The sequence below is a fragment of the Drosophila gunungcola genome, unplaced genomic scaffold (assembly GCF_025200985.1).
Source record: "Drosophila gunungcola strain Sukarami unplaced genomic scaffold, Dgunungcola_SK_2 000001F, whole genome shotgun sequence".
NCBI classification, from domain to species: Eukaryota; Metazoa; Arthropoda; class Insecta; order Diptera; family Drosophilidae; genus Drosophila; species Drosophila gunungcola.
In genome coordinates this window covers 2,034,451-2,048,432 of record NW_026453197.1, presented here as the reverse complement: position 1 = coordinate 2,048,432, position 13,982 = coordinate 2,034,451, and the positions used below count along the sequence as shown (strand labels likewise).

Here is a 13,982-nt window from a genome sequence, read left to right as displayed (position 1 = left end):
AGTCGGGGGGATTGGAGCATGCTGATGAGTTTGGCCTACTTTCACTTTCATTTTCTAGTTTCGGCTTGCAAGCGTAATCATTTTTGGTTTTTCTCTTTTATTTTCAGCGTTTTCGAGCCGGTTTTCCAGAGAGCCATGAAGTTGAGAGACGCACTGACAATGAAATAAAGTTGTTTCACATTTCATGGCTGCTGCACTGGCAATCCAAAAAAAAAGAAAAACTATTTCATAGGCCTACGAAATAAGGCAAAGCCAAAAGCTAATTTCGGCCTAGGTTGGCATGAGAAAAATTTTTGGGAATTACACATCACATTGATGGATTTGCCATTTTTCTGGCCATGCCAAATTTATTAAACGTTTTTGCTCTCTCAAGTGGTGCGTCTACACTAGACTCTTATGCTCACTTTCACTTTTTTCAATGACAATTAGTGGCAGCAAAATATCAACACCAAGCATAAAAACGATTCACGTTTCTCCTTATAATTGCGTACAAAACCTATGAATAATATCGTTTTAATTGTTTTTACTAGCTGCTTAATGTTATAATTTTTTGTTACCCAAAATTGTAACTGTACTGTAGTTTTGGAAAACTTGTAATTATTGTTGGGCCTGAACGGTTGATTTGCATGAGTGCCTGTTGATTTCTGTTTAATTGAGGGAAAAGTTGAGTAACTGGCGGGTAAAAAATGGGAGAGAAATGCTTTAAAATTTAGTGGGCATCACAAACTTTATTAGGGAACTTTTTACCAAAATTGTTGTATTTATTAATCGATCAAGCAACGGCATTAGATAAGCCAGCTATTAACCCATGGTTGCCAGGCGCCCTTTTTATCGTCCAACTGCTTTCGAAATCCCAAATGCCACTTGCCATAGACCCTGCTGCTTTGGATATATAAAACCAAACAAGTTCGTTAGACAGTAAAACTCAAGCAGAGGGCGAAAATAAAATCATAAAATTCGCCACATAATTCCCATTCACACACCATTCAAGTTAAACTAATAAAAAGAGGGTAATAAAATCAATTTCAATCAAAATAACAAAGTTAAATAAATACCACCACAAAAACACAGAGAAATTATGAGCAGAAGCGGCCAAGAAAAAGAAACGAATGCGGGGACACCTAAAAAAGTCCAACGAAGAAATTGAGAGGCCATAAATCAAATGCCGAAATATGCGCCAAAATGTTATAGGAAAAACAAGGAAAACAGGGTAATTGAAGACAGTTAAAGATAGAATGCAGTCTCTGAAAAGAGCGTGGTTCGCTTTCAGTTATAACGATTTCTGTATTTCTTAGATTCTCGGAATAGAGAGCGTGCAATTAATGATTTCGTCGGGGCGCAGCCAAAAAAAATAAATACAAATACCACAGGCGTGATGTCGCAATATTCAATGAGCTTCTAATGACTGGCACATGAGTGTTAGGACCACAGTTATAACATTTCAGATTAAATGTCTAGCCCAGACATTGCGGGTGGAGGGGAAAGGAGCCATCGACTCTGTGATAAATGAAGGTTTTTTCCATTTCAAGTACGTATACATATAGTAAGGCTGGATAGGAGCAAGCATTGTCTGCAAATCATTAGGCATTTGAGTTGATTTTGATAAGTATTTCGTTACCATAAGGTAACCTATGTCAAAAGATATAAAACTTTAGAAAAACTGCCAACAGTCAGAAAAAAAAAATTCTAAAAACCAATAAAAATAAGAAGAGCTTTTAATTTGGAATTATTTTTGAAACTAAACTAACCATAGCCATTTCAAAAGAAAAATGCTTATACGCAGCATGGTAGAGAAATTTTAATTCTTTCGAGTCTAAAATATGTTCAAATATTATTTTTAAGTTTATTCAGTTAAGAAAGCTGTTAAATAAAAGCTTATGTTTGTAGCTTTAACCAAAATATATATAAATAAGAGCCATAATTATAATTTTACGATTAAAGCTAAAGTCACGTTTGTTCTTTGAACTTTTCTCTTTTGCCCACCCCACTAGACTTAGTCCCCATTCAGCTGCCATTGTTGTATCCAATTTGCCTCATTAGCCATAAGGCTCCAAACTTAACCCTCTGGGGCCCGCCGTGTGCCCCTTTAACCCCAACTTACCCTGCATTTTCGGCTGCAGCAATTGACATCTGTTGTTGGGGCTCATCTGTTAGCCGAAGCGTTAGATGTGCCCTTCGTTGTTGTTGCTGGTTTTTCTGATGATAATGCTGCTAATTTCTGGTTGTCGTTGATTTGATGTCTACACATAAAAATCGCGTACGAAACGTAAATGAAACACTGCAAAACAGAGACAGAGAGAGAAAGGAAATTTTATTAACATTGTTTTTTTTTGTTCATATCTTTTGTTCATATATTTTACAGTATTACTTTTAACAAAACGCTAGGCTTGACATAAGTTGCCGCACTTGAAAAAAACACACAGAGAAAAGAGACCCCGAGAAAACAAGAAAAACTGGCAAAAGCAAATGCCAGCTGGCCACTTGAAGACTCAAGTTACAAGAAACACTTAGAGCCGAGCCCCCTTTCTCCATCATCATCATCATCGCCATCACCATCCGCCTGATGATGAAAACCCAAAAAATAAAAAGAAAACCCTAGCAAAACCCAAGACCAAATGAGTAAAAGGCGCCAAGTGTGTGTCTGTGCAAGGTGAAGCAAAGAAGATGGGGCTTTTGGACCCCTTTTAAGGGGGGGAGGTACTGACTAAGGCCTCTTTTGTGTTGCCGAGTGTAGGTTCACCTAAGCTCCCCCCGCCCCCAAACTTTTTTCGGCAAGCAAGGGCTAGGGCTTAAGCCTAAATGTATCTCAGAAAACGATACAAAGCAAGAGCTTTGAGGCGCTGCAACAAAGGTTTTCCGCCTGCAAATTGAGTTGCCTGAATAGGTTCTTTTGATTATTTTGTTTTCTATGCAGACCAAAATAGCAAATAGGTAATTACATTATTTTAAAATAAGCATTGAGCTAATAAGTAAAATTTGGCTTTTTAAAATCTTTACTAATCCAATGATTTCGAGTAAGAAGAAGAAGGGAATGTAAAATATTCTCTGTCATTGCACATTGCCTATGTGCAGGCTAAACCTTATATTTTTAGAAAATCTACTTAAATTTAATATATTATCTTTGCTAAAAGTGAGCCTTATAAAAATTTTAAATGTTTAAATTAATCCAGACTTTAATTAAGTGGCACAAATGGCTTAATGCAGCTTTCTGAAAATATCCCTTTTCAAAAAATATATATTTTCTAGCTAGAACATTTTTGAAATAAATAAGCTTTAGAAATGACGAACTCTTTTCGTAAGCTGCTTGTAAACAAACAGTATTATCTGCCATAAGCTGCATAATCTCCAGATTCTGCGCAAATTAAAGTTTCATTTTTCAGTTTTTCCTTCTCCACTCGTTTATTTGTTATTGTGTTCACTTTCCTCACTTGGCCAACGTGTCGTATACTCAACTCGTCAGCAGCCACCACCCAAAAGAGTTTTCCTCACACGCATGGAGCATTCTTATGCATATATGTATGCATATCCATGTGTGTATGTATATGTATGCAAGTGTTCGTGGCATGAGGAGAATGCTTTATTGTATTTGCTTTTAAAACATCAACAACATTTTCTGTTGCCATACGAAGTACACACACAGATACACACATGTATGAAACTGCAGCAACTGCGACTGCATTGCGTTTTTCTCATTGTTTTTTCCCCAGCCAACCAACCCCCCACCAACCTCCCGATGCCCAGAAACTTGTTTATATAATTTCCTGTACGCGTGGCACAAAAGCCAGCACCAGAAGCATAATCTCCCCGTCTTATTCTCTCCCCATAATATCTCCATCAAATCCCTCTCGCTCTGTCCATTCTTTTGTCATGTATTTTTGCTGATAATAATAATGCATTTCATTGTTGTTGTTGCTATTGCTGTTGTTGTTGCTATTGCTGCTCTTGTCATTGTTTATAATTGTTGCTTTGTGCGAGCTTAGCAGATCCATAGATACACATGTACGAGTATCTAGTAGATACATCAAGTGACGACGAATGGATACAAAATTTCTGATATCACTTCTTCCAGTCTGTTTGTCATTTGATTGATTAAAACAAGGGAGCACATCTTTGATAATTGTATAGAATACTTGTGACTTGGGCAGCAGCACAAACGGATGCCAGACTAAAAGTATTTTGGAAATTAAAAAGTTGACTTGTATTTGAATAGAAAATAATTATAAGAAATTTAAAAATACATATTTCTTAACACAAGACCCGACATAAACCCATTCTAACCAACGCACAATCTTGTCTACACATTAGCCAAACCAAATATAATATTAAATCAAATGTGGGTAATTTTTTTAAATATTTTATAATAAATATATATTTTTAAAAGCGGTAAAATAATAAATTAACACACTATTTTTTTTATTTATATTTTCTATTTCTTAATATGGATAAAATAAAAAATGTTTGATAAAGTTTGTATTTATCAGTTAAAAATGTATATATATTTAGAATCAGCCACTAAATTCCCATAAAGCATTTCCAATCGAAAGGAAGGAATAGCCTTCAAACATGCCACTTTATAAAAGAAGAGATTGAATACATTTTTACAAAAGCATGTTAATTGAACGCCAGAGCTGGCTGCACGGGATGCGATATTATTGACGAGCTGACGATGTTTAAGTTTCTTTTTGCGCTTGAAATAGTTTCAACAAGTCGCCTGACGAGACGAGAGGAAGGAAAATATGACGAAGAAAACAATTTCATTTGTTTACATTATTATTGTGGCGACGTCGCGTTCAAATTATTTCTGTTTGTGGACTGGACTTTATTTTTATCAGCGCAGACAAGGACAAAATTGTGGAGAGCGACGAGCGAGAGAAATGTAAACAAGAAATAATGCATTTGTGATAATGGTAATGTTTCTTTTTGTTGACTGGTTCCACTTATCTTCTTTCCTTTCCTTCCCTTTTTCCTTTCTTTTTACCATAGCCTGTAAATTTTGTAAGTAAACATAATATTTATTTGTATTTCCGCAACTGTCAAACTGAGAAATAAGTGATTGAGTGCAGAGGATAAAACCCGAGCAAAATTAGCCCACCTCGCAATAAGACCAGCTTAGAACCGTGCCAACAAGGCGACAACAGAAGCTCAAAGACGAATGGAGATAACTTGGCCAAGACGACGATGGCGATGACAACGAGGCAACTTAATACGCGGGTTATGCAACACACGAAAGAAGCGAATCAGTTGCACAAAGCAAACGACGACGAAGGCCCAAAGCAAAGAGCCCCCTTCTCTACCTGAGACTAAAACTGGTTTTTGGGCCCCATCGCGAAGAAAAGAAACTTCATTTCGCATGGCCAGGAGATTCTGCACATTTTACCGTTAACATAATGGCTAAATCACCGTTTAGAAAACCGCGAATCTGACGATGTAGCCGCAAAGGGGGCGGGGGTGGATGTGGGCGGGGTGGAATCCAACTTCAACTCGTGGCAACTTCAAACAAAAAAAAAAGAGTAAGTAAACTTCGACAAACCGAGGTTTTATATACCCTTGCAGCTACTGCAATTATATAATAAAATATTCCTTAATATAACAATATTCTGATTATTATGCCTTAAATAAATATAAGAACAATGAAGCTATGATGATTTTACGCTTAATTATTCAATCGTATCTATGGCAGGCTGTATGTTATTGTTATATGATTTTAGTGAAAATTATATTAAATTAAAGTACTTCTGAATAAATCATTATTAAGTATCGAATTTTTGTATTATATTTTTTCGATTGTTTTTATGGGACTTTTACTAATCAGTCGTCTTATTTTAGTAAACCGTAATTCCAAAATACATAAAACATATAAAAAAAAAAATTGAAAAATAGCAAAGTTAAAACTTTTTTTATTTGTTACTTTTATTTGTAAGATTTTTTAATTTAAATTTAAAACCTTTATTCTAAAATACTAAACAAATAATATATCTAAAGAATATAAACAAAAACAGGTTTAGGTCATGTTTTCCTAATTTTTTATCGAAGGCTTTAATTTAAGGCAATTATACCTAAAATTAAAGCAATTATACATAAAATCAAGGAATTTTATTTTCTAAGTGTAGTTTTGCGTAGAAACGGACAGAAGAAAAGACGGACTCCTAGTGAAGCTGGTCAAGAATATATATACTTGGGCCGGAAATTTCTGACTGAAATTATAATACCCTCTACAAGGGTATAAAAAAGATTTCAAAAGAATTCTCCCCTCTTCTCGTTCTTGCCAATGTTTCTTCGTCTCTTTGAGCATTTTTTTTTGCGCTCTTTCGTATTTTGCAAAAACGTAATTACAGTTGTTGGTTATATTTTTCTCGCAGACGTGCTTAGAATTAAATTAAATTAAAATTACAGTGAGTGCCGAAAGTTGACTGCAATGGTCGACAGGAATGAGATAATGCCGCAAATGCGCTATTTTCTAAAGTAAATTAATACATAATACTTTTATTTCAATTTAAATATCACCATGATTATTATAAAATCACCAAAAGAAACATTTTCTTTTACCCGTATATTAATCCAGTAATCTTAAACAACTATGCGATAATTCAATTGCCCAATTTGTTATAATGCCGACGTTTACTCCCCCAACGAAAATAAAAACCTTACTCATCTACAACTCACTTCACAAATGTTACGTGACAATTTTTTCAACCGTTTCCGATACAAGAACAAATAAATAACCGAAAATAAAGAATTATTTATATAAGTACGAACGGAAAAGACTTGTACCGTAAATTGTGTGTAAGTTATGAACTCCGCAGCAAAGTGATAAACACATTTTTCAAGCACTTGATAAATTGAGTCCTTAGTTTAAATTATGAGACAGTGACGTAGGAATAACTACTGCATTAAACAATGAGAAATGCACAAAATGCATATATGTACTTTAGTTTTTTAACAGCTGATCGAATCGGTTGTCGAGATAAGCAAAATACTCTATTTATCAGGGCAGTTTTGGTTCGATTGTTGTGTTAGCTTATCGCCATGAATAATTATTAACATTACTGTACTCTCCACGTTTCGTCGTGTGTCAGCCTGTGGTTTAGGCCAGTCAAAACTTCTTCGAAATTCCCATTTGCTAACAACTTGTTCCTTCCACGCTCTGTGTGTGCAAAAACAATTTTTCTTCATAATGAGGTCAGTTTAAAATACATAAACTCATTATTCGGTTTTATTTTTTTTTCTTTCTGCCCGCCTGTGTGCGCTCGTGGCTGTGCACACAAACAGTAAAAAAAAAAAAACATTCGGCGTTAAAATTGTTTTATTGTCGCGTACGCAAGAAAACGTACAAAAATGTGTGGCCCAAATAAGGAGTAGAAGTACAGCAAAAAAGTAAAAAACAAAAATAACAATGACACATTAATAATGTTAAGTAAATAGAGAAATTTACAGAAATAAAATCAACAAGCGATAAACCATACGGTGAAGGCAAATGAAATGCTCATGGTATTTTTTTTGCCTTTTAAGATCCAGATTAAATTTGTATCACGTACTAAGGTTTAAACAGATTAGTCTAATATTGTTATTAAATGTAGTATACACTAGTATAAGGCATATTAAGTAAAAGCATATAAAATATTGTTATATTATCGCAGAAACAGGAAGTGCTGCTTATATTTTAATGCTAAAAAAAAAGGATGAAAAAGTTTATGAAGCGTTGTATTACTAATTTAAGATTAATATTGTTGTTAATAATATTAAGTATATGAAGAAAGAGCATTGCAGGAAAAACTAATATATAGTGATTTAATAGGTCCTTAAAAACTTTAAACAGGAAGTATTAAATGCTAAACTTCTTTTATTATCCCCATTGCCAGCTGTTCGAACAGTGGGCGCATAACAATAGCCTTAAAGCAAACCACGAACAGTTTTGGGCGATCCGAAGTTTATCAACTTAGGAAAGTGCTTCCGCATGGAGTGAAAATGCAGTACAGTACAGTACAGCATGTAATGTGACGCTATCAAATGCTATGGGCCGTGAAGTACACAGAGTTTCCATGGGGGCTACCACATAAAACCGAACCGAACCGAACCGAAACTATATGAGTTTAGGGGCACATGCTTTGCATATCGGAGGGAGAGAGCTGGTACTCCCAACATATGTATAGGTTAAAACCATCCCGTGGAGTCTTTCACGGATAGATAGCAACAAGTCGGCAAAATCCGTACGCTCGGGTTTACGTGCCTGGAATGTACGAATCGCGACATAAGCCATTTGAATTTCGGTTTTAACTGTTTTCCATAGTTGCCAGTTGCCAGGGGACACCCCGCAGCTGTTTAAATGACACTGATAAGCCGCCAGCCAAGACATATACTTGGGTTTTATTTCGTCGATCGACAACTGCAGAGCATACACAAGATTATCCCCAGAGCACTTGGCCAAATGTTCGTTCAAGTTGGGCAAACACAAATGTGGGAATTACCCGTCGAGCTGATCAATTTGGGTTAACCTATCACCACAGTTTCTGCGTGTGAACAGCAGCAATGCTATAGCATAAATCAATACGGTTCGAGCCTCAAAACTCCCTTCGACACGGTCTGCATTATTAGGTCGTATATTAGGCAAAACCAAAGCATTAATTTTCATACATTTTGTTGGGGCCTAACTGCCTATTAGCATGCAAACCGAATAGCTACAAGAATCATTAACCATCCAACGGACTGAACTGAAAATAAGACAAAGAATGTATAGAAGAACAAAGTCAAACTTTAGAATGTTATTTTAATAAAATGTAAAGTTAATGGTTAACTTTCAAGAATAAAAAAATACAAACCGTTAAATACTTTTCAGATTTTAAGTATTAATGAAAAAACCATGTTTAAAAGTTATTTTATTTATATAATTTAAACGTAATGATTGATTTTGTGAAGCAGAAAAATTAGCTATATAAAATACAAAGCTGGAGCTTAAAATGCTTTTAAAATCAAATGTTAAATTAATTGTTCATTTTATAGAATCAAAAAATACAAACCATCGTATACTTTTAATTTTTAAGTTTAAATTAAAAAAAGCAGGTTTAAAATATATTTTACTTAAATAAACAAACTGGAAAAATGCATTATGCTTTCATTTAAAACAAATGATTAAAGTCCTAAAGCAGAAAAATTCGCCATTTAAAATACAACTAAAAATTGTGCTCTACTTAATTAAAAACTTTATTGTTAGCATTCAATAAATTACAAATAGTTCTGACAATGATAACGCATTTTAAAATAAATTCGTGTAACTATTCATCATTTGTATGACTTAAGAAGATCAATTATCCAAATGAAACCGAGATCCTTTATTGGCTTAACCATTAGTGCTCCCAAGGGAAAATTGGAAAAGCAAAAACGAAAACTCACATAAAAACTCGCCAAGAATAAATGCTCGGAAGCGTTTTAGTTCCTTTTTGGTGGTCAATTTTCGGCCTAAGGACGGAGATAAAAAAAAAACAAAACGGACAGAGATTCTACTGCTTTGCGTTTTGTTTTCAATCAATTCATTAATCACTCCAACCAGAGAATCTGGACAAGAGTTTTTTGTTCCATCTGCGAGGCTGCTGTTTAGTTTATATCGCTGCCTTCTGCTTCATTTGTGCCCCGAAACGTGTTAATGTCAAATTTGGGTAATTAATCAAATTAAACGAGAGTGAGTGAGAGAGGGCGAGATCTGCGGTGGGAGAGGGAGACGGAGCGATACACCTAGGAGCTGTCTGCTAATTTTCCATTATTCATTTTCCTCTGGGCACTTTGCTTCCTGTTTCGCTGGCTTGCCAATTGAAATATATATATATTAATTTTTTTTTTTGGCTAGTTGCTTTCACTGACAAAATGTCAACGACTGTGTTGACACTCGCGGCTGGTGTGAAAATTAGTCTCGGTCGTTAAAATTGAAATGGGAACAAAAACTAAAGGTTGATATTTATACATATGCACGTTTTATACATATTTTCCTTTCCATGGGCCGAGTTTCCCTCGCCGTCTTATCGCTGTATGTCAAGAATTTTCCATATCCCGAACACGGTTGAAATTTTCATTTGTCTGCGACATTTTTATACGTTTTCCTCCAGTAACACATCACGGGAAATTTTTATTAGTTGGTCATTAAAGTATGTTCCTTCACGTAAGTGTGTGCAAATTGTCATAAACAACAATGCTGTAAGGGATCAGGAAATGTTGTTAAAGCTAGCTGACTTGTAGTCATAAAACTTAATTAGTTTGGGAAACATTCAAAAGGTAATTCAAGCGAGCATTTTACAGGAAATGCCTCAGAAGTTTTGGAGTCGGAAGGAAATATGTGCAGATAATTACTAGGTAAGATATGTTCAGTAAAGCTCAAGTTATTGAAATATTGATTGGAGAAAGCACAAAAGTGTATTTGCATTTTCTGTGCAATAAATTGTTAATCTCTGACATCATTTAGCCATTTCCATTCCTTGAAATTATAATAAAAATAGCCAGCCCTCGATAAAAGAGTCATCTCCAAATGCCGAATGTCAAGATTGGGCACCAAACAAAAAATAAATTTATGAAGTAAGCAAGAAACGGAAAAGAAAACCAAAGAAAATACGGCCTCAACAATCGAATTAAATTTACATAAAAGCTAAATAAATAACACGCAGGCCTACCACAAAAAGCGGATAAGTGGGCATTTGATTATAGACTGCAGATGTCTCCATCAAAGATACAACCAATTTCAGTGCTAAACATAAAACATCAGGTCTGCGAGAAAATAAAAAAATGCTTTATAAAAATGAATTGCTAATATTATTACTAATCAGCTTTTGGGGGCACTCGAGTTTTGTTATATATACATACATAGATATCTCCGTTCATATTCGTATATATATTTCTCAACATTGTTTACACTTGGATGCAAATTAGTTTTGTGCCTGAAATGGCGCAGAAAATTCCATTCCCAAACTGTTTTCGATTCCAGCCAGTTTCTTTCTGCATAATGCGGATGCTTTATATGTATATACAATGTAGCCACCCAAGATATATATATATATACATATATAGACGAACGAGTCTATTTGCAGTAGCTGCATAAGTGTGGATTTATTTTATGGAGCACTCAACTTAAACTAACCGAAATGAAACACGTCGCCTGTTCTCAAAAACGTTGGGTGGTCATCAAAATAAAAAGTAGCAAATTCTTTTCCTACTTCAGCTGAATGATGACGCAGAGAAATATGTATTTGTATATACTTTTCTGTTGACTTTGCTCTATATATTTGGTGAGATATAGTTGTATGCAAATTTGTATGTCAAATAAATGCCGAAATACCCTACATGCCAAGATGTGTGTACCACATCGGATACAGATTAAAACAATTGGTAAAAAAGCCTAAGCTGCATAATAATTTTTTATTAATTAAAGTGTATTATATATTCGCATGAACATTTTTCAATTGCATTGCATTTTATTGCGCGTTAAGCATTTTTAATTGAATAACACTTTGGTGTGAGGAATGTCAGACCAAAATTTGATTAAAATCGGTGGCTAGACCAGAAAATAAAGGAATTTCTTTGGAAAAAATTTCAGCTCTCTCTCTCAATAAAACAGGTGTTGGATAACATTGCTCCTGTTTTATTGGACGTCGATGAATTTAATTACACATCTCAGTCTCTCACTTTACCAAGCGATTTAATAACCCGAGCAATGCCTTGTGTAACGATTAAATCAAAATGAAATGACATGAAATAGAATAAAATACGCATCATTAATTGCATACTTTGAGGCGCCATAACATGGACACTCATAAAAATCAATAAACTGTTGGCATTGCCCATTGGAATTGAACTCAAGTCATGTGGAAAACTGATTTGTCTGCTGAATATATGCGTATACTGTTTTTTGTGCAATTTATATTAAATTTTGTTTGTTCATCTGAGATTGCTGTGAAAAACTCAAGTGGGAGCACAAAATCCCTTGGGATCCTTAGAATTTCACAATCTTATTTATGCAAACAGAACTTATTATTATTAAGCATATGTTTTCATTTTTTACATAAAGTATTCGAAAAATTTATTTGATTTTTGAGATTGTGGAAGAAACTAAATAAAATATAAATCAAAAAAATGGTTAAAAAAAATGTATAGATAGGACAGACTTTGAGCTCAACACTAATAAATTTTGGGAAATTTTGACATTTTTGTAATTTTTTTTGTTTTGGTGTAGGGGAAATGTAAGCAAAATGCTATACTTTCAAAGCATTTCTCATCGTCTTACAGGATAATTTGTGTTTGCCAAAAAAGCGAATAAGTTATTTTAAAAATATTTCACTGCCAAAGAGAGGAAAACCCAAAACCGGCTCACTTTCAACAGCTGCAAGCCCATCACACAATCAAAAAATCATTCCCAAAAAAGTGTGTTTTTATTTTTGCATATGCCAAAATAAAGCGAAATCAAGAGGGAGAGGAGGGTAGAGAGAGGGAAAAGAGAGCAACAAAAACGAGTCGTCTAATAATTTGTAAAGAGGCTGGAGAAGCGACCCCTTCTCTTATTGTCTTGGAACTCAAATTATATGCATATACAGTGTGTGTGGGGCTTCCTCGGCTTAATTTTTTTTTTCGACTGTCAGATTTGAATTCTCAACGGTGGAGGGCAGACATAAATCTTTATTTTGATTTATTTATCTAAAAAGATTCTGCAAGAGAGAGAGAGAGAGAGAGTGCATAGTTTTCAATTAAAAGCTTTCCAGCAATGAGCGAAAAAGATAAAGGATGTTCGATGCCGCTGGAAGAATCTCTCTCTTGTTTTGAGAGAGAGAGAGAGAGAGAGAGAGAGAGAATGAGAGAAGGAGTTCATAGTTTTTAATTAGAAGTTTTCTAAGTAAGACAAAGGATGTTAGATGCCCCTGGAAGAAATCTCCCGCGTTTTTCGTTGGTGCTGCTTTTTTGGGTACGTTTCGTCGTTTTTTCGTTGATGACCTTGAAAAGCTTTATCTAAAAATCGAGTGCAATCAACTTTATAAACACTCGCACACAATCAGAGTGAATACGCACACAGGTACACTTGCGTTTGTTTCCCCCACATTTCACACACGCACACACATTTGATATTTTACGGGGCTTTGAGAATCGAATCAAGCCAGAGCGTTAGGTAAAGTCTTGGAGCTCGCTCTCCCACTCCCTCTCTTTATCTCTCTTTCTCTCTCTGGAGTCTTTTTGACTATTGGTTTGCCGCACATAATAATTATTCTAGATCCCAAGTTCTCAAATTCTCAAAGTATCTGCGAGTTCTCAAAGTATCTGGCTAAAGGTGGTCGCTCTGACGTTCGCTGGTCAAAAAATGCCGCTCTTGTTTTCACGTTTTATGGCATCGTTTTGGTTTCAATTTCGGTTTCTTTCTTTTCTGTGTTGGTAATAATAGGGCTTTGGTTCAAAGGCTTTTGGCCAAACAAACCAAAATTTTGCTCGCCTCTGTGTGTGTGTGTGTGTGTGTGTATGCCGTTTGGGAATTAGGCAACAGGTAGCAGATAGGTGAAAACTAAAAGGTACTTTTTTTGGGGGTCTGCCTATCTACTAGATATCAATGCAGTTAAAACCGGAACTTGGAAATGTTTAAAAATAAAAACACATGCATTTTTTATATATAAATACATAGGTTTAATTTTATCGTTTTAAAAATATAAACAAAGCAAAAAACCTTTTTTTTTAAATTTTTGTAATGTATGCAATGATTTCTGTATTAAATTAAAGTATACTAATATTAAACAATATAAATTAACGTTAAAATTCAATTGCTTTGCAATAAAATTACAGTTTGAAGTAAAATAATGTACAGTAATCAAAATAAACTAATTTTAAACGGTATAAATTAGCATTTAAATTCACTTGCTTTCCGATAAAAAATAATTAAATTCGCTAGTCAAATTGAAGTTGGCAATTGTTATGTATGATTATATTTTGGACTACAACAAAATGTTATCAATGAAAAAAGTTTTCATTGA

General features: G+C 34.6%; 1 protein-coding gene across 7 annotated transcripts in view; it reads right to left on the bottom strand.

The window, feature by feature from the left end:
- Window positions 1-13,982, bottom strand: part of LOC128262326 (neurogenic protein mastermind) — a 91,762-nt gene that overhangs the window by 59,219 nt on the left and 18,561 nt on the right. For 6 of the 7 annotated variants that reach the window (XM_052996505.1, XM_052996507.1, XM_052996500.1 and 3 more), the window contains one exon: window positions 2,098-2,278. In XM_052996505.1, coding sequence (XP_052852465.1) covers window positions 2,098-2,147 — 50 coding nt within the window. In that variant the 5' untranslated portion in view covers window positions 2,148-2,278. The remainder of the gene's footprint in view (window positions 1-2,097; window positions 2,279-13,982) is intronic. The other variant, XM_052996506.1, reaches the window with a different exon arrangement.